The sequence below is a fragment of the Chanos chanos genome, chromosome 1 (assembly GCF_902362185.1).
Source record: "Chanos chanos chromosome 1, fChaCha1.1, whole genome shotgun sequence".
NCBI classification, from domain to species: Eukaryota; Metazoa; Chordata; class Actinopteri; order Gonorynchiformes; family Chanidae; genus Chanos; species Chanos chanos.
This window is the reverse complement of record NC_044495.1, coordinates 23,051,301-23,072,959: the sequence shown is the minus strand read 5'-3', so window position 1 is coordinate 23,072,959 and position 21,659 is coordinate 23,051,301. Positions and strand designations below refer to the sequence as shown.

The window sequence follows — 21,659 nt, the reverse complement described above, 5'->3', positions numbered from 1 at the left end:
AAAATCCTCTTCATCTCTCAAAAGCGATGACAGTCAGTATTTGATATGCTTTTCATGGCTGTTTGGGTACAGCAGTCAGGTAAGAAAGTACACTATGACAGGACATTTAATTGTGCTCTGCTGCTGGCATGGACTAAGTATAAACTGGTCTCTTGGGTGTGAGTGTAATGGTGACGTGACAGAGACCTGTCATTGCGCAAGTTCACAGTTAAGGAGTCTTCCATTAAAGGGATTCACAGGGCTTCTCATAATAAATCTTCAATTTTTGAACATTCTACAACAAAACAAAACTTCAAAGAAAGGGAATATATTGGTAATCATAGAAAAAGGGAAAAAGGTCGTTTGTCCGTTTCATTAGCTTTAGACAGGCTTCCCATTATGTGATAAACAAACCCCTAATGAGAGCTCATTTGCTGCATATTGCCCTCGCTAAATGCCAGCAGGGTTTGACATTTGGCTGTCTGTGGCCTGTGGTGGCACACTGCAGGGGACAACACCAGGCTCCTTGGAGCCAAGACAGAAACATGCTCTCCCTCAGAACTAAGCCAGCCCCTACCTGTCTCTCTACAGCAAGATGAGAACTCAGTGGTGAAAGGAGAAAAATAGCATGTGATTATTACAGGCAGCCTCAACTCACTGAATAACAGGAAGCCAGAGGCACAAAAAAGGAGCAGCCATTATCTCGCTACAGTCACTTAACCAAGCATTAACACTTCTCGTGAAGAATAAGCTCTGTATTTAACCATGCTTTTTTTTCTTTTTCTCCTATTTGAGTTTTCTGAGTGTTTAGTGTTCACAGGCAAGTCACAAATATAATCACTGAAGCCATTTTTTTAAATTATCCTTTAAGTCCCTTTATGGAATTGTGTCAGTGGATTCTCAAACTTGTAGGCATACGGACACTGCACGCAACTGAATCTTGACCCAGTAGAGTAGAGTGAGGGTTGGATGCACATATTCAGGTGTTCTTAGGTGCCTCCTGAGGAAAGGTCACTTCATAAAAAATTCGAACATGAAGTGTCTCTCCAGGACTAGGTCTTACTGTATGACTGGTGTTAAAGCTCCAGTGCGCGGCATGAGGCCCCGCCAGAAGCCACACAGCATTCTGGCACCACGCATCCATCTGCCCCAGTACCAGTCTTTCCTCACACTCCATAACTGGGTCAAACTTATTAACAGCCTGCCTGCCATGAACAGAGGCCATTACCAACTATTAATGTTGATGTCATGACCAGCACCTTACACACGTGTCTCTTCACAGTCGGGCAGAGTGGTCTTAAATGATCATTCTCATCAAATGAGGACACAACAAAGATAATCATCAGTTTTACAGTTCAAAAAGAAAGGCAACTTTTACACGACTGGTCACGACTTACAAAAACAAAGTTCAGTTCATACTTTAATTAAATTTCCAAAATTCATTATCGTCCCCACTGTGCTTTCTGTTAAAATTCATCACGGTGCCCACTGAGCTTTTGGTTGGTATTCAGGTAGTCTGAACGATTTGGAAATATTTGCCTGTGAATTAAATTCAAACACTGTTTTGCATATGTGAAGGGAACACACCATGACAGCACAGAGAGTATGATCACATAAATTACTGAAAATATCTAGGATGTCATACCCATGATAAAATGACTTGCGCTTAAAAAATGTTTAAAATATCTAGAAATTATCGTTATGGTTGTAGCACAATTAATGCCACACTGATTATGCATCTAAGTCAGTTTGCTGGTGCACTGAGAGGGGATGTGAAACAGAGTTTGGGAAACAACACAAGAGAGAAAGGGAGAAGTGTTTGGAAAAGCTACAAAAGTTGTGAGAGCATCATAAGAGTTAGGCTGATAAGATCTGACGTGCTGATATGGGAAAGGTACAGAAGAATTCTCAAATGGTGGAGGGCAGAGAGAGATAAACATAGGAGTTAGATCAGGACTTCGACAGGGGTGACAGCAAACAATTAGCCACGTTCCCCTGAGAAGGTGTCTTGGCTGGGGCACTTTCTCTCCCACGGCTCACAGATGGGACACTGACAGTCAGACACCTACATTGTTTTGGGCATTATCAAGTGATTAGAAAGACAGACGTGTTCCAGACTCACTCACTTTAATTCAGCCCATCCCGGTGAGAGGGAGGATGCTTACAAGAGCCTTCATATTTAGTTCAAGTTCTTCAGAACTGAGCACTTGTAACAAATCGCAATTAACCCTAAACTGGATATCAAATGGTATGTTGGTAACAAAGAAAAGACAACACATGATTAGAGAGATATGGCATGTGGGTGAAGAATGATGCCTGTTCCCCTGATACATCAGCCAGTGAATGAATGCCTAGCACCGGTTTCTGGTGCAGTGGTGCAGGGGATAATACAGAATCAGTGGGTACTGTAAACACAATAAATCAACTGAGGGAGGCGTTTACACCCAGCTCTACCGCAACGCACCACTGATTCTCTGCATATTCAACCACACACACAGCGGAGTCCATTCAATCTGCAGACTCCAGGGGAGAGACACTGGCATATGAGAGAGAGAGAGAGGTGAGGAGAGGAAAAGGGGGGAGGTTGTGGAAAGGGAGATGGAGGGGTGAAAAGAGACAGAAACAGGTGGAGGGAGGAGTCAAACGACTAGAAAATAGGAGCGAGAGAGGTGTATGGGAAAGATTTGGGTGAAATGTGGAGAGCAAGACTGAACTAGTGAGGGGAAAAAAGAGGCAAAGGAAGACAAAGTGATTGAAAAAGAATGATGAAGCGAGGCAACGGACGGAGAGAGAGCAACAGCGTATGAAGGTGAACAACAGATTAAAGAGGGTGCAACGCTGGAGCATAAGCAAGAGAGGGTCCACGGTCAAAGAACATGAACTGTCTGGTGGCTGGAGTTACGAGTGAAGTCAAATTGATTGAGTCAAAGCAGTAAAGACAATCCTTGAAACAATGCCAAAATCAAATCTCTCCTCAGGAGACATAACAGGAAGCAGACCCAAAGAGAACAGGCTTAAAGACACAGACACTCACTTCACTTATCCTGTCTGCCCTCTCCTCTGCCGCCCTCCTTTACCTTCCCCTTCACCATGAGAGAGAGAGAGAGAGAGGGAAAAGGAGAGGCGCAAGGGGACGGACACCAAAGTGTTCTGGCAATGTCACCTTACAGCAGCTGCCGTTGTCATCACACTAATGCAAGCACGGTGACCCCCGGACCCGCAGAGCTAATGACGATGGAGGTGGCACGCCGAGGACATTTACTGCAGCTCAGGGACTCGCAGACACACAGTAAAGACACCTCACCAGTGTGCTGAACCAAAAAAAGACCAACACACCCATTCTCACCTGGAAATCCTTCTCCTCTAGAATCTCTTTCCTCCATCGCACAAGGAAGGCAGCACATACGTACAAGTGGAAGTGTGAAAACCCCTCTGGCTCCGCCTGTAGACATAAAGAAGGCAAGAATACAATTAAGTCATATTGAATATCTAACAGTGCAATGTGATACACACTTTAAAATAACACACAACATGTTTCATTCATTAAATTGCAGTACGTCTGCTATGGAAGAAAAATTGATTGGTACAAAACATGTAGAGCCACGTAAACTTGTAAAATCCTTCAGCAAACCTTCATCTACAAAAAGATTTTTCCCTGCAATTTTTTAAGACTATAGAAAAAAAAATAACTAACATCAACTAAGGCAAGTGAACAGTTATCCTGCAGTTAAGTGCATGATTATTCTGTAGTCTTAAAACAGCAGGGATGGTCATGTTTTATGCTGGACACGGATAGGACTTAATGAAAATCAATGGTTGAATTTCTTCGCACCAATAAATAGGAGGGACGGGTTCCTCTTCAAGGGTAACTGTGGGTAATGGAAACATTCCCACTATACAGAGGTTATAACATAGTCTGTACAGTCCCTAAACCTCACACATTATGTCCAGTCCTATTACCCTGCAGTCATCTTTAGTCATCACACATCAAAGTGACCATACAGGCGTGAAATCCGCTTAATTACACACTCAACAGACAGGCCTAGGCTGCAAGGGCACCTGCATATGTTATGCCACATGCAGAAAACTGACTCTGAGCAAAGCTCCGGCCTTCTGGAATATTCTCAATGTATGGAACAGTGAAATAGTCATTATGGTAATTAAAAGGATTTTTAGAAGAAAAAAAAAAACTGACACAGATGTCAAAATGATCATCGCTTTCATTTTTTCTTTTTCTTTTTCTTTTTTTATACAATATGCCACGAGGGAGTGTTTTTACAAAGGTAAAGTAAGTGACTAAAAATGTTAACCAATTCCAAATACTTGAGACCACAGTCTGTTTCAGAGGGAGAAAGAAGCTCCAGTTCAACTATAGAGGGGCTGCACTGACTCTCCTCATATATCATTTTAATTATTTTTCTGCCTGCTCTCCTGGGAGAATGGAATGATGGGTACGTAATTAATAAGAACCAAAAAGAAACAGACACTGGTCTTTGCTGGATGTTTCTGGAGAGTGGCCTGGTTTGTGAGGTGCCCTGTGTTGCTGACACACTTCAAGGGGACAGTCTTAACCCGCTTAAAAGGAGGACAGAAAGAGCATACCTAACACAAACAACTCAACCAGACAAAGACACGGATATTTACACGGCTTTTTCAGTCATATGTAACATGGTGTGAACCAACACAACCACAGCAGTTCTAGACTCAAAACATTCATTGTAAGAACTGCATACATAGGAAGGTTAACATCTTCTTCATTATTGTCTAACATCTTCTTCATTATTGTCTACCATCTTCTTCATTATTGTCTAACATCTTCTTCATTATTGTCTAGCAGCTTATCTGACATTCTTTGTGTAGTAATTTTTGTATAATAATACAACAACATTTCAACATTTTAAGAGCAGTAAAGCAGAATTCACAAAACAGATGATTATTGGAAAAACCTTACAATTCAACTGAGTGAATTTTTAATACAGCTCTTGAAAAAATCTTTAAGTTTTCAAGGTATAAAAAAGCGTCATATTCAGAGCAAAGTGGAACTGGTTTATCAGGGATAGGAACAGTGAAAAACCATCATCATGAAGGTAACATTTCATTAATGGTAAAGAGGTACTACTGGTAATACAATTACTCAGTGAGACGCGTCAGAGGAGGCAAGATGAACCCTGGCGCTGATGATGTGTGAGAGCTCAGGTGGTTGTAGAAAGCGTTTAGGCACTCAACAGTCCATCATTAGTCATGAAGAAGCTTAAGTCATATGCCCTCATTACTGAGACCCTGCTCCCTCCTGCATTATCCCTGCACTCAGTATCATTCACACCCTCAGCTGCATTACATATCGATACCAATGCAGCGCTGTCATTTATTCTCATCAGCAGTCTGGGCATGGGATGAGACGGAGAGGGAGGTGAAGTCATTTGAGAGCAGAAAGACACACACAAACAGACCAAACAGGCCTGAAGAGCAGGAGAGCTGACATGGAACAGCTCACGCTGTTGATCTATCTATCTATCACCCCCAGCAAAGAGAGTGGGCGAGAGAGCGCGAGTGAGGCAGAGCAGTCTTTGAGTTATGTCCTGGATGATGATTGCCTGTTGGTGTAACCTCACGGCCTTAATCAGAGTAGCTGAAAAGATGGCTGTCTGAGGGTATCAAACTGTGACACACAGCTACTGTGCTTTATTACTTTATTAACTGCTCTACCTGGGAGATATGAGCCAGACTGTCAGGGAGTGAAATCACCTTCACCCTCGCTTTGGACTGGGATGTGTGTGTATGTGTGTGTATGTGTGTGTGTGTGTGTGTGTGTGTGCATGTGGGAGTGTCTGTGTACAAGTTTTCCTAGCTATAACGGAAACTGTGAGAGAGTGTGTGTTTCTGCTAGTGTGTGTGTGTGTGTGTGTGTCTAAGTGTCTCAGCAGGCCTCTACAGCAGCTGATAAATAAGCATGATCTACAGGGAGAGAAGGAGAGTGATCACCCGTCAGCCTTTAAGGCAGTGATTACTCCAGCAGCCCCATACAGGCTGCACTCTTCTCCACTGCACTTCATCTGCCTGCCTCACAGGGCCATCATTTACTCTACAGGAGCCAGGCCTCTACTTATGGCCAAAGTTAAACTTAGTCAACTTAGTTCCTCAGCAACTTCAAGGCTCTGGACACCTTTCATAGCACCGGTGCTACCGTACTACAGCAGAGTGTGCTTTCCTTTGACATAACTCACAAAAAGATGCTCTTCACCACCGAAACAGGTGCACAGCAATCAGCCTCCTTTTGGGGTTCTTTCCTTTAAACATCCCAGTGATTGATGTGAGATACAGTGATTTTCTCTACTTTGTAAACAAGCCCAAATTCCTCTCACCTTTGAAGGTAAGTGGGACCATCTACACTATGAGGTGCCAGGCCAAGGTTTGCCAGTTGTTATGTGGGTGTTTTTTAATACCCGTGGTGTGCTGAAAATGTCCACACTACAACTGGTGGATCTTCAGTTGGGCAACGTAGTAAGGGGACCTGAGAACTCTAACTGATATACATTAGACACCAGCACAAGACTATATTTAGCCAGTTTGACTGTCTATAATCCAGTTGATAGCATCAGTCAAAGTTCTAACAGTGATAGGCATGATGATCATAAAAGTGCACCACAAAGACCTTGTGTAGTCCAGTTTTAACCTGAGCGTTATGAAAGCACACATTTGTCCCTAACATACCAGAGTTAAGGACTCAAATACCGGTCAGTTTCATCCAGCACATCACAGCCCTACAAGAACACTCTCAAAGAACGCTGGCAAACTGTTCCACTTTAAGTGATCCTGCAGTCAGAGCTTATGTGAGCAGAGAAGTGTGGGCTGGAGTATTGTGTGCCAGAGGTTTTTATAGAGACGAGGCAATGAAATATTGATGTTTCAGGGCACACAGCTGACCTCAGATCTGCCTGCTGGGTATTGGCTTTCCGTGTCAAAAAACAGAGGGCAATCATTAGGTGGGCCCGTGGGATGGGTAAAGGGTTTGGGTCGCAGGTTCCAATCCCTCTTGGGATGCTCCTGCCTCCTCTGCCCTCTGGTGAGGCTCCAGAAAAGGACAAGCAGAGAATACCATGTGATCAAGAGGTAGTACCTGTCATGCAATCACTAATCCTGAGTACAAATACCATACCTGCAAAAGGTGTGTAATCAGAGGTAGCAAACATGTAAGTGCATATGTTATGAAATAATGAAAGAACTGTAGGTTGAGAGCACAGTTAAAACTACTTGCCCCTGATTTCTGAGATAGCAAAGCATCCAAACCACAACCAACTGCATGTTCAGGCCATAACATGCAAAATATATCGCAGTCACATTTCACACAGAGGGTAATCATGTATTTGAAGGGAAAGAAGAGTCAGATATAGCGGGTGCACTGTATTCTAGCAGCCAGAAAAAGGAAACCTCAAAGAAGTCCTATATGTGCCCATCTTTGCAGTAGCTATGTTCTGCCTCATTACAGTGGCAAAGACTGGAGCTTAAAGAGAAATGCTGAGCCACATGGGACTAACTAAGGAGGAATGAAGACCAGAACCCCTGTGACCATGCCAATGACAGCACTCTAACTGTTAGAGCGTAACACACTCATTCACACCACTGCCACGCTCCCTGTGCCTCCAATACTCCACTAAACACCAGTCTGTACAAGCCTCAGGGACATCAGCAGGTCTCTTTAACCAGCAACACAGGAGGTGAGGGACGCTGCGCTTCAACACATTCATACTAAGGCTTTCACTAATTCCACGCTCTATGCACACTGAATAATTTCCCTAAGTCTGCCTCATCAGAACTGGCAAATAAAAGAGAGTGTGTCCTTACTAGCAGAATGTTGGCAAAATCCTATAGCTCCCCCTGGGGGCAGGTATGGTAGCTACGGTGGGTATGGTAAGAAATGACAGGTGGGTTTGATAAACCTCTCTCTCTCAGTCAGTGTCACCTCTCAGCTGGTGCCTGTGTTCCCTCAGTCACGGGTTTGCTGTTTTCTGTTAGCAGCCTGGTGTTAAAGAACAGCAGACTACACATAGAGAATCGCAGGCTCAGTGACAGAGAGAGAACAGTAGTGAGTCTCTGCAGTGAGTGTGCCCCAGTCCCCTAATGAGTCTGAAACCCCTACTGGAAACCAGGCATTTTCCCTACTTGACTGTCTCTTCACAGAAAATGCATGCAAAATACACACACACACACACACACACACACACACACACACACACACACACACACACACACACACACACACACACAAATCCTCATCTATTCACAGAAAGACATAAGAATGCATACACATATGCACATCCCTAAGAGAAGCTGGAGAGCTGAGATGAGTGAGACTGCAGTTGTTTCCCTGCGGCAACACTGTAGATGGTAGAACACATACATTCACTTCTCTATTCAACAGACAATACTACTGAGAATTACAACTGAAAACTACTGGTCATGCAATATCCGTAGTCACTTTGTGGAACTGTTTGGGGCTGTTTAATAATTCAGGTCTGCATTATTGATGTGTTTGAGGAGGCTGGGGGGTAGGAGTGTTTGGAACTACAAATCCGTCTCCTGGGTTATATGTAGTGTCATGACACCAGGCTGGATTTCATAAATTAATTCAGCCTGCTCCTATAGGAGGGAAGTAGCCTCAGGATCTGCTTCAGGCATATTAGTAACTGAGTCAAACCCCCACAAGCTCAGACCTTGGGGTCTGATTGACCTAATGCACGAGAATTAATAAAAACTGGATGAATTGGACAATGGGACTGGGGCCATGACTTGATGAACTAAAATGAATGTGGCGGATCATTATAATGGTGTACAAACACATGCATCCAGAGGTCATCTGCAGAACAAATAAACTCTTGCAACATACTAAATGAGAGTGACCTGGGGGGAGGTACACAAAGATGCTGCAGAGGTGGGTGGCATAGCACAGGGGAGCCTCCTCTGATTATCTGAGGTAGCCTGTGCATGTGCATTAACACACACGCACGGACACGCATGGACACGCACGCACGCACACACACACGCTCACATGCACAGGTATGGCTCTATCGGAAGATGAGAGACATTAACCAAGAGTATGACTAAAGGGCACTAACATTGTCAGAGAGTAGGTTTGCATTAGCTTCAGAAGCACACAGAGAGCAGATGGCTTTGGTTATTGTACAACACTTGGAGGTGTCACAAAGGTACAATTACGTAAGACATACTACAGATTTAATGAGAAATTAAAGGAGATGTAGATGCGTAGCCAACAACAGCTGAGAAAGCACATACCTGGAGCTGGAGTACACACAGCTAAGTACAGGTTTTTGCTTTATTTTTGGAAGCCTGTTCTTCCTGTACGGGTAACGTCATTCTAAAATTACTCTTCTGGGTTAATCAAAAAAAAAAGTCTAAAAAAGTCTATAAGAGTGCACTCCCAGAAATATTTAATGAAAAAATGAGTGGTTATCTTTATAGCTATCCAAACCATATCATGTCATTTTACACTTTTTTCCCATAAATATTTAAAAGAGTGCCCTCTAAAAGATTTGATGGGTCGTTTGATGCTCAGCACATTAAGGCATTGAGAGGGTGCCATTAATTTGGCTATGGCTGAAAATGGTATGGTTGTGTAGTTTTATTAGGTGTCACAATGAACAACCTTACTGTGATTTTGCAAATATGCATCTGCCTATACATAACACCAACATTCTCTAATTCTCTAAGCACTCACATATGAAGAGTCTGATATGCCTTGTTGGTTAGCCACTGACTATTCTTTGCCCTGATGAAAAGAAGGCCCAACATATAGAAAATACACAACAATGTGAAAAGATGTCTTCCACAAGTTTGTGTCTCTCGCTAATACTGGGCAATGGACCAAAGACATTCTTCGAATGTCTCAGAGCTACACAAAGTGCTTTAATTGCTTCAAATAAGACAGTAATTAAACACTCTGATTGAGGGGACTCGTGGAGAAGAGTACCATAATGAGCGTAATTGAGCAGTGCTTCCATTTTGGAGCTTTCATTTGGTTAATGCAGAGTAATCAGGTAGCCATGACCAATGTGCTTTCACATACAATCACCGTAACACTCTACATCCAAGCCAGTATGCACTATCTGAGTCACACACATGTTTGATACACTAGCTCTGATATTCAGTAGGATGGTGAAACATACTCTCTCTTACACAAGTCCCATAGTCCTCAGAAACGTTACCCCTCATGATGAAAAGACTGCAAAGTGAAATTTGTCTATCCATACTGATTCTCTCCTCTGTCTCGCCATCAAGTGTCCACCCTCTGACATTATATGCTGTGTGTGAGGACTTTTAATGAATTTTGTATCTTTTGTGTTCAGGTATGATGTGGTCCTTGAGAAAAATGGTAAATAAACAAACACATCTGTTGCCTTTCAAAGTAAGACAATAAATGTGGCAAGCTTTTATTGCAACGTTAAACTTTAAGGCTATTTATCCTGCTTCCAACTGAGCACCACACCAACTGCTTACTAATATCTTAAATTAAGTGCTTTAAGACTTGGCTGCAATAAGCCTGTGCAGAAAATGGTGCCCATGTAGACTGTAATATACGTTCAAAGAGAGAAGATAAAGACATGGCCATCAACTCTTACAGTTATTCAAGAGGAGATATGCTCTTCAGTCTAGTACAGTGCAATATCTCATAATAGAGAAGGAGAATATCTCCAGTCGACACGAGCCAGCTGATGTATTTATAGAGCACCGCCTAATTCTTTACCAGTCATTGGTTTTATGTGCAGTGACACACAGATAAACATTTTGCTAATTACTGACAAATTCAAGAATATACAATATGGTTGGAGCAAAAATCTCATTTTTCTTTGTCCCTCTGAATGTTTTCACCTGTTTCTGCAGTACAAAGTTCTGTGTGTAAACTCTACTTTGCCCAAGATCTGGACAGAGGGTTATCTTAATGACTGACACAGGTCTAAATAGATTACTGAGAGAGAGAGGACTGTACCATACTGCTATCACGGGGGGGGGGAGACATGGATCTTAAGAATGGTTAGACCTTGGATGAAACAGGAAGTGTAGTGCTCAGTATATGTTAATCCACACCAAATCCTTTTGGTACTCGGCCTTGGAAAGAAAAGCAAGCTCTCTAAAACATACAGCAATAAACACTGTGCCAGTGTGATACCAACAAGCTGCGCATAGCAGGAGGCAATTATAGGATGTGCCCAAGCTCGCATAGAAACATGCTCCTAGAGAGATGGAGCTGCTCCCTGTTTCAGTGTGCCATGAAATATTAATCCCTGAAACTTGGCTAATTTGGGCCATCAAGATCTTTAAGGTGAGATACTATGACACAGATTGTCAGAGTCAGTGAGAGAGGGTGCGAGAGCGGGCACTCATTTTCAGACTATTTGGTTATGCATTAAATATTCATGGAATGAATTACGTTCTATTCCTGGCCTCTGTTGAGGAATTCAGTTTGAATTCCACTAGGGTTCAAAACCTAAGGTAATCCTTCCAACCCTTGCGAGAACAGAGTCAAATTCAGAGAATAAGCAAAAATGTATTTCATGCATTTTTACTCTTCCCTCTACTACAAACAGGACTTAAATTTTTCCAGTTAACAGTATAAGCAGATTACAAAGAAATGAAGGGGGAAAACGAATGAGAATTTAAATTTAATATATCAGGAAAAAAAATCTCTTTATTCCACTTGTTTGAGAGTTTACTTGACAGCTTTCAGAAATATTCAGCACAGTCATTACTGATTATCGAAGAGTAAATGAGGCTACAATGAACAATTTTCAAAAATTCTGCTTATAGGGCCTCGTGTCTAAAGGGACGCATGTCATAAATAGCCACTGATCAACCATTCCAGGTGGAGTTATGTCACTGGTCAGGTCTCATTGTAAACAGGGTCCCTACATATGCTCATCACATACATCAGTAAAATTCTCCCACTCAGAAAACAAATTTAGGATGGCTGCCATAACATATTAGGGGTCTAAATAATCACATAAAATGAATAATAATAATAAACACATTAACAGCAGAAATGTACTGTGTTAATTATGAATATCTGAAATTAAGGATTTTGTCAAATTTGGCCCAAATTTCAGGTTTTTCTGTTCAATAAACAATGAGTACATTAAGCATTAGGTGTCTGTACACACTTTAACTAACAAGTTATTTTTTTATTAGTACATTGGCACCTCAGGTCAAGACTCGAGCAGATTACTTTGTTCATCAGCCAAGCGTTCATTTTCATACCTGAAAAGGTAAACTTTATGAACTATAAGAAAAACTAAACCTGGGCAGAAAACAGTAGCAAACATGTGCAAAGAGCCACAAGGCAGAGCACCTTTCTCTAAGCTGATGAATCACATTACAAACTAGAATTACTATCTAACACAAGTGGACTCTGAGAAAACAGTTACAGGAGGGTGTACACGATTTCCGCTATCGCATTGCTTTTCATAATTTAGTGCTGCATCTCCTCTTGTATGAAGATAACGTGACATGCTCAGTCACTTTAGGGAATATTTGCCAACATTTCTAATTTAAGGCATTCTGATAAGATTTTCATTTCAACGGCATGTGTCTGTCTTCTCTATCTACCCATCTGTCTGTCTACCCATCTGTCTGTCGGTCTATCCATGTATCACCCAAAGAAAACTGCAGTAGAACTGTTGGTAAATCTTCAGACATTAGCACCTTATTCAGGTCAGTCCACAGAGCAGTTTAGGCAGTTTGAAATGTGCTACTTGCAGGTACTGAAAGCCAGATGATAGCTGGGGCTGTTCCACTTTGAATGCTAGATTAGTCTATGGCTAAGTTCCTCCATGAGATGACAGCAGGGCTTTAACAGTTTTTGGCTGAGCATGTAAAAATGGGCAATGTTTTGTAGCTAAGGCAGATGGAGAGATGAGTGCCCTCTGAAGACAGGTTGTTGGCAGTATTAAGAGTGGCCATAACCCAGTGAATAACAAATCCACAGTCATTTACAAAAAGGTCAACCACTCTGGGTTTTATTCCCATAACTGTCCCTGTAGGGAAAGCGCCTGACAAACACTGCAACTCAACTCCCAATACTGCAAGCATGCTTGGACAATAACCAAATCAACACTCCACTAGTGATCCACTCTGCACATCCTGCTATGAATGTTCCATCGGGCTATATCAACACAGCTCAGAATGTCTGTGGACCACATTTACATTTGATCAGACACTCTTGAGAGTGCTTTTTTGCATACTTGAGTATGCAATGAATGAATGGAATTAATTCTGAATGGGGCTTTGCCCTTCGATCTCTGTGTTTGGCTAACCACATGTACCACAAATGAAAAAAATATGGTCCCCAGGTTTTAAGGTTTAACAAAGATCACCAAGGTCTTGTTACAGTGTCTGTTTACCTCAGTGTTGTGCCATTTTATCTACCTTACTAAGAACCACGACTCTGGATCTCCCCTCAACCCTCCATTTACCACTGTTTGCTCTGAGAATCAATACTAAAAATGTAATTTAGAGAGCTCAAGGGTATACACAATTATATCCTCACCGAAATCAAGATACTCAGTAATTAAAGTGAGTCATCTGAGGAGGAAGGTAAGCTTCCCTTAAATCTGTTTAATGTGTATAATCCATCATTTCTCAGGACTTTTTACTTCAGAGTACAAGAATCAATAGTGTGCATTAAGTAATATCCTTGCATTATTGATTTGTGCCTTGCCTAACAAGTGAGTGCATTGGTGCCAGCCATACAACAAAGTACACATGTCAACAAGCGTCATAATCAATGGTGGGGCTTATAATGTCAGTGAGAGGGCAGCACCTTTGTTTAACCAGTAAAGAAAAAAAAACAAACAAACAAAAAAGCCAGCAGACTACATGCACCATCCCTGACACTACGTACTGTCACTTCACACTGGGATGGCGGTTGTAAAGAATGAGGCAGAGGAGAGCCAGCACTTCAAAGCCATTTCCTTCACACCAAGAGAGAGAGAGATTGATTTTAGCTTTTGTACATGTTGCAATACTGATTATGCTCATTCAGGCAGACATTATCTTCAATAATACTTCGAACTGTAACTGTATGTTCTGCAGGAATAATTTTGTTACGAAATCAGTTTCACAGTATTACTTGAACCTTAAATAAAAAGGTAATTAAATACATAATTAAACTGGTACTAAAGTAACTAATAATAATGATATCATAAAATACCCAAAAGCTAAGTAGTTCATTAGCCCTCTGAATAAGATAAATATTAGGGGTCAATGAAATGACATTTACTGAGCATAGAAAAACAGTAAACGTTATTAAAAAGAAGACAAAGTATTAACAATGCATAGAGTCAGAAAGCAAGATGGTTATTCAGCTTAGAAAACATAAAACGTGTGTGTGTGTGTGTGTGTGTGTGTGTGTGTGTGTGTGCGGGCATGTGTGCGTGTGAGAGAGAGGGAGAGCGAGAGAGAAAGCAAGAGAGAAAGAGAAAGAGAGCAAGCGAGAGAGAGAGAAATTGCATATGCATTTGAGTGGGGGAAAAAGTATGAAAGTATGTGTGTGTGAGGCTTTGCGTTCCCTTCTGGTTTAGGGCATGTATGAGAATGTGGTTATGTGAAAATTTCATGGAGAAAATTTCCAGCACTTCAAACCTAATGAAAATAGCATGTATAGTGTAGTATATGGTAAAACGGCCAGGCATTCCTCCTCTATGGTAATTAAATTAGCTATGTGAACTCCAGGAGCCTTATACCACAAGTCTCTTGCTTATTGTACTAAGCCCATGGTGGAATGATCGTACTGTTATAGCAAATTCTGCCTGCAACATCACAGATGGCTGTGCATGAATACAGGTAGGAAAAAGCGGCGGAGAGTCAGTTCAGACCGAATGGTAACATACCGAAGAGTTGCTGCATAAAGGCAAAAATAGCATCAAACGCGTTAACTCGGAATATCATTCATTCACTCCTGTTCTGATCACTGCTTATTGAAAGGAGACCTGCTGCAATACATCCCAAAATAATCCTAACTGCTGCTTCAGTGATGATGATAACGCTTGCTGACCTAGATCTTGATATGCCTTACTGTTACTTTGTCATTGTACAGTTACAGTTTAACACACTTAACTGGCAATAAAACTGATGTTCCATGATCAGGATGAAACTGAGGTGTTTTCAAACATGCATCTTAAGGTTTTGTTTTTTGTCACTGCCTCTCTGACTGGGCAGGACACCCATCCTCATGATACAGAACTCTGATCCTATCTTAAAAGATTAAACTTGTACTTGCCCACATTACACACAGTTCACAGCATCTGTACACGTGTAAGTGCGTTTTCTATTTTGTAAACACTCAGTGTAACATTACAGTAATATGTTCTCAGTACAGTATAGTGTAGATAAGGTCACAGTATTGTTTCTGTAGGGAGGTACCACATTGTCAGACACTACACATGCAGATATCCAAACAAATATGTGCATACTGTAGCCTCTGTGGTTAATATGAACGTCATGTCCCTACTGATACAACTATGATAACAGCTACAGTGACAACAGACCAAACTATCAACAGTGAGCAGAATATGTGGTTTATGAATGTAACTTGTTCCTTCAATTTTTTATCTATTTATTTTTTTGAAGTCTCACAAAAATCACTTGAGATGACTGCCTGTTACAGTTATGTGCTAAGTTAAAAATCACTCGAGATGACTGCCTGTTACAGTTATGTGCTAAGTTAAAAATCACTCGAGATGACTGCCTGTTACAGTTATGTGCTAAGTTAAAAATCACTCGAGATGACTGCCTGTTACAGTTATGTGCTAAGTTAAAAATCACTCGAGATGACTGCCTGTTACAGTTATGTGCTAAGTTAAAAATCACTCGAGATGACTGCCTGTTACAGCTATATGCTAAGTTAAAAATCACTCGAGATGACTGCCTGTTACAGTTATGTGCTAAGTTAAAAATCACTCGAGATGACTGCCTGTTACAGTTATGTGCTAAGTTAAAAATCACTCGAGATGACTGCCTGTTACAGTTATGTGCTAAGTTAAAATTGTAACTCCAGTTACCACGACTCTCTTTTTGCCCCCTGGATGAGCATGCGCCTCCATTATTTAACAATATTTTTAAATAATGAAGGTGATGGAGGAGATTTTATAAGAGACTACCTATTCGTGTAGAGACAAGGGGAGAAACTGGAGTTTTAGTATTTGTGTAATGATTCTAGGAACAATGGAAACATAAAAGTTCAAACAATTATTAAAGCAGAATCAAAACATTTCAAATACACTCCAACGTACAGAAACAGTAGAACAGCTTCTGCAAAGGGCTGATCCTTCTTTTGATCAGCTTGCCGTCTAGCAGAGTTCAATTGCGGGGTAGTATAGAACAAAATCATAACAATTGTTTACTGTTAAGTGTCAATTATACAACTGCTTCATCCTTTGTTTAATTATTAACTGAGTGACAATTAACGTTACATTTATGATCTCAAAACAGAATTGTTTGAAAGGCCATAGCACAACATCCTTTTGAGGAAAAGCGGAAATTTACATGTCGCCAGGGTCAAGACTGTGTCTGACATTTGGATAAGACTTTCACAACTAAACAATGTCTGCTGGGTCAAACACTGAAACACCATCCCTTGGGTAATCCTCTCAAATGATCTTTTTAACCAGTCTAATGGGTCTCAAAATGGTATACCTGGGTAAAGCTCTGTTTCACACTGCAGAGGCATGTCCTATATATGATAATCACATTACGTACGAAATTCATAGTTCACATTCCAGTGATGTCTCTTCTGGCAGACTGTGGCCAGGAATCCCGGGGAACACAACTTGACATGTTTGTGGATGGGTGTGTCGTCCTTAGTCTCTCACCCTCCCACTGCTAAGTGGTCACTAACATGCAGGCACCTACATATTCGCTGTTATCGTCACAAACACTCTTCTGAGCATGTCACACTGCTCGGCAATGCTGTGCAGTATGGCACTGTGAAAAGATGTCGTGTCTGACTTGAATCAGAGATGTGTGTTTTGGCCTCACTCCCGCAGGCTGAGGTGTCTGTCAAATGAAGGGGAGACTTATGACAGCTCATGGGTAACCAGGCATTACGAATTTGGAGAAAAATGGCGATAATTCTTATTTTTTTTTTTTTTAAATCTAAAATGATTGGGGAAAAGGACAGGACAAACAGTCAAAAATGACAGATGGTGCATTGGGAGAGAACAGTTTTGTCTTGCTCTGGGAATAATCATTTTTTCTGGTCAGTTCTCTATTGCCAATGACAGGGTGATCATGGAGCATGATGTAAGCGGAAAGGAAGGATGGGCATTCCTAGTAGACTTTTAACCTTTGCTAGTTGACAAGCTTTACTTTTAGTCCAAGTCAATCAAGCATCGTCTCAGATCCTATGTACACTATGTGCATTCGTTTTCAAGTCTGAGAGAAGGCATAAAACACCTCACAACTGTACAAAGGGTTGATGTCAGTGATGACGTTACTGATGAAGAAACTCTGTTGCTCTTTTTCAGCCTATAAAACTCTTCTCAGAAAAAAAATCACAAATTATTGAAGGTAAAGTGAAATAGTCAGCTTTTTATAACAAGACCAAATGAATGGGAGTGCTATACTGTCATATTGTCCCAAGTCTCTAATCATTAATGTTCAGATGTGTCAATGTATGGCAGTTCTTCTAGGCTGCTGAGATCTTACCAAAATCTGTGTAACATTACTTCCTCATATTTAATAATATCTATTATTTGCTCCAAAAAGGCATCGCATAAGACCTAAGGCACATTAAAACAGTACCTGATAAGTGTCCCACAGTCGGATGGTACAGCGCAGAGGCAGCTCTCTCATCAGCAGGTTGTTCATCCAGCGGAAAGCAAACTGCAGATACTCCACCTCATACTGCTGCATGTGCCGGTGCACCGTCTCTGTACGGGCCAAAAGAGAAACACACACGTCACTCTTTGAATCACACACGCAACCCACAAATAATAGCAGTGTTCTGATTGTATAACATTCTAAAAATACCAAACAGCTCATATTGTTTCCATAGCTCCCACATAATACTGTCATAAAACGCAGAAGTAATTACAACGATGTCAGGGGATGTGTCTGGGTGTGTTAGGTTTGCAGGAAAAACACAATTATTTATAGAGGCTCTCTTAATCAGTGTAGACACGGCACTCAGAGCATGTGCAATCAATCTAATATGTGACATGCATGAGTTTAAGTCTCTTCTGAAATATGGTCATCTTCATTTGCATCCTGCCAACAAGGATATTCTATAACCATAATATGCTTCACTTGTCTTTTGACATTCTCACACCCGCGTACACACTCATCAAACACGGAGTCACACAAGAAGGTTCCTGTCAACATGGAGAGTGGTATATTCATTGTGTAATCTCACACCTGTCTCCACAGCGTCCTTTTCACATTGTGACATGCCGCAATAACAACTTATCCTCATTAACGCTGCATGAGTAATACTGACAAACACAAACTTTCAACGGCTTCACGGAGACAAAACTATACAGAACACAGAAAAACAAAAGCAAACATTTTCCTGTTAGGCTACAGATGTGAAATTTGAATCTCAGTCTCTTAAACTGCAATAAATGCAAGACAGATTAATTACACCGCATTGTAAAACAAGCAGGAAATCACCATTATTCAAAATTACTGCTGTACTATGTGCAGACTTTACGTGTCACAGTGTAGCCTGTGAGGGGGGGGGGGCAGTATCATGCTTAAACACTGCAGATAGCATCTGGCTTGCATCTACCTTACACACACACACACACACACATACACACGTGCAATTCTACGCACACACAAATTTTGGCTGAGGGAGGACAGGCTGGGGTTAGAGATCAAGGAAAGACAAGTGAGCTAGTCCCTGCGTTTCTGCTGAGCAACGGACTTCTGGATGACTTCTGCTCTCAGCCATCCATCCCATAATTACATCTGCACTGACCCTCTCACTTGCTTTCATGGCTCTTTCCCGGCTCTTACCCTGCAATGGCTACTACAACATAGAGAGATACTGTATCTTTTTTCCAACCGCAACACGTCCTCTTAAAGACTTAGAAGAGTTTTGTGTTCTAGTGGTGAGGATCTAAAGAGTCTATGTGGTAATTTCAAGATGAGAACAGACCTGTCCATGTTCTTCAAGTGAAGAATGAGTCCTCTCTGTTCTCATGTGCCCGTCAACAAGTTTTAATACTGCATTGCACAACGGCTGTACGCAAAGACAAAAACCCTAAGACTATGAAGGATGACCATGTCCATTTGAAATAAAATGGGTGCTCTACAGCACAGGAACACTGATTCTCCAATCACACAACCACACACATATATGTGTGTGTGAATGCGTGTGAGTGTGTGTGTGTGGGGTACACATGGGTCGTGATTTCCACACTAAATCTCTGAATATGAAAACTGACAGCATCCCTGCCAGTTTGGCTAATGCTCTCTGGGTTGAGAGGATAACATTTTTCACAATAGCAGAAAGCACTTTCAGTACTTTTTTAAAAAGGCTTACACCAGACTACACCATGGGACTGGGTCAAAATTTAGGCACAGGAATTCAGATATAGGCTACAGCATTTAATCTGACATTATCTCTAATCTCAGACCTCTATCAATAATCTTGTAAAATCAATAGCCTAATCCTCATGACAATCAGGCTACTGTATTCTACTTATTTCTGAATGTCTAGTACAATTTATGAACAAATTCATGTGTCATCTCTGGGGGGAAAAAAAAGACAATTTATCACCTCAAAAGAAAACATACCAGGAGTTATGAAAGGAAACTGATGAGTGAGATGAAAATCAGAAAAATGTGTGTAAAACAACAAAACGTGCAAAATGAGCGTTCTTCACTCCTTAACAGCGTTGTCATTTTCCTCCACCAAAGAAAGTGTCAAGTCGTTTTCCGCATGCTGATTTTACACTTGTCAGGCTAAATCCTCAAAATAGGTTCACCAGAAAACAGACACAAATTTACTTGATGTAAAGAGGCAGATTAACCCAAGCAGCTCTCATTGTAGTTATTCTTTATATCTGAGCCATTCAACTTTTTATTATTGAAATGTTAATGTCTGTTTCACAACTTTACTCAAGCTTTGCACGATGTGTGAAAAAGTGCCTTAATTTCCATAAATAAATTCACCCTTGGCAATTTGTATGCTGATGAGCGCCAATGCATTCATACAGAACTGGAGATAAGAGAAACACTCCTGGCATACAAGGAACTGGTTTTGTGGAACGACATGTTTTAGCATCACACTACAGTTACAAGCCAATGTCTAATACAACAGTACTAATTACTGCAAGACTTTGGCAGTGCTAAAAAGAGCTTGGGGCACCTTCTGGTTCCTAAGCAGAAGGAACTGAATACTTGAACAAAGGAGGAAGGCAAAGAGCTTGGGGTGAGGGCATACATAGATGTTAACTCTCTGCATCACCTTTAATTGTACTGTTCATGGACTTTATATGGATGATATGCACAAGCTACAGCATTCAGCTATGGCACCCTCATCACGGGCACCTAAAAGTACAACCCATTTTAGAGTTTTAGAGTTATAGAGTGGCGCGACTGTTTGACCAGCGAGATAAAAAGCCATCATAAAGCATTACAGCTCCCCTAACATATACAACAACCCAAATGTAACGACCTCAAAAATGAACTAGACATCAACTCAACCACACATAAAATATGAAGCATCAAAGCACTTGAGCTGGCCAGAACATGCTGAACTGTGCACATCATCTCACACGAGCTAGATGAAAATGTAAAATGAGTCTCGAGTCAGAGAGCTGAACAGGAGAAAAGGTCTCCAAGATTTAACTCCAGTTTTTCCCCTCCTTTTTCTCCATATGCTCTTGGACTGAAGGTGAACGCATGTTTTTTTTTCTGTCCTCATCCATCTAGTGCCCTCCTCAGTGCATTAATTTTAATTGTGAACACACTTTCATTTCCATGCCTGGCTCAGTTTAAACACTTTGAAATATGACGGAGGCTACAGGGGAACAATGAATTTGAGGCTGATCAGGAACAAACAGCGTCGCCATCGATCATGGGCCTCTCACCCATACCGGGCCGGGAGCCTGTCAGAGCAGCGTGGATGTTTTAATCAGGTGTACGGGCCAGAGGAAGCAAAGGCAGAATTCCTTACAGAGAAAAACGGCATTCAATCACAGAGTGTGGGCCTGGAAGAAGAGCCTGGAACACGTTGGGGTCATGAGAGAGGTTATTGTGTAAGCTTTTTATGAAGTGCTCCTGATTCTTTTGAAGAGCGTATTGATCATAAGCCTAAAGACAGAGTCGTAGTGAGGAAATTGGAAAGGAGCTTAAAATGGCGCATCAGAAACAAAATCAATAAAGCTGTTTTGTGGTGTGACACAATGACCTCACACCGGTCTCTTCCTGCTCCTCATGTGAAAGAGGGTAACTGAGAGAACCAAAGTAAGAGAGAGAGAGAGAGAGAGAGAGGGAGAAAGAAAGAGAGAGAGAGAGAGAGAGAAGGGGGGCAGAGCTGTTCTGGAATGGCAAAGGTGAGGGGAGGCTTGAGAAGAATGACCCGTTACAAAATGACTGAGGTGCCTGAAGGAGCACATTCATGCCAGGCCTCATCCAGCCACACAGCTATAATCATCCAAACACAG

The 21,659-nt window shown here is 41.5% G+C and overlaps 1 protein-coding gene across 3 annotated transcripts in view; it reads right to left on the bottom strand.

Annotated features, from left to right (window-relative positions):
* The window catches only part of tbc1d22a (TBC1 domain family, member 22a), an 81,592-nt gene that overhangs the window by 7,264 nt on the left and 52,669 nt on the right, over positions 1–21,659 (bottom strand). For all 3 annotated transcript variants that reach the window (XM_030772329.1, XM_030772336.1, XM_030772344.1), the window contains 2 exons: positions 17,788–17,915; positions 3,326–3,421 (listed from right to left, as the gene is read on the bottom strand). In XM_030772329.1, coding sequence (XP_030628189.1) covers positions 3,326–3,421; positions 17,788–17,915 — 224 coding nt within the window. The remainder of the gene's footprint in view (positions 1–3,325; positions 3,422–17,787; positions 17,916–21,659) is intronic.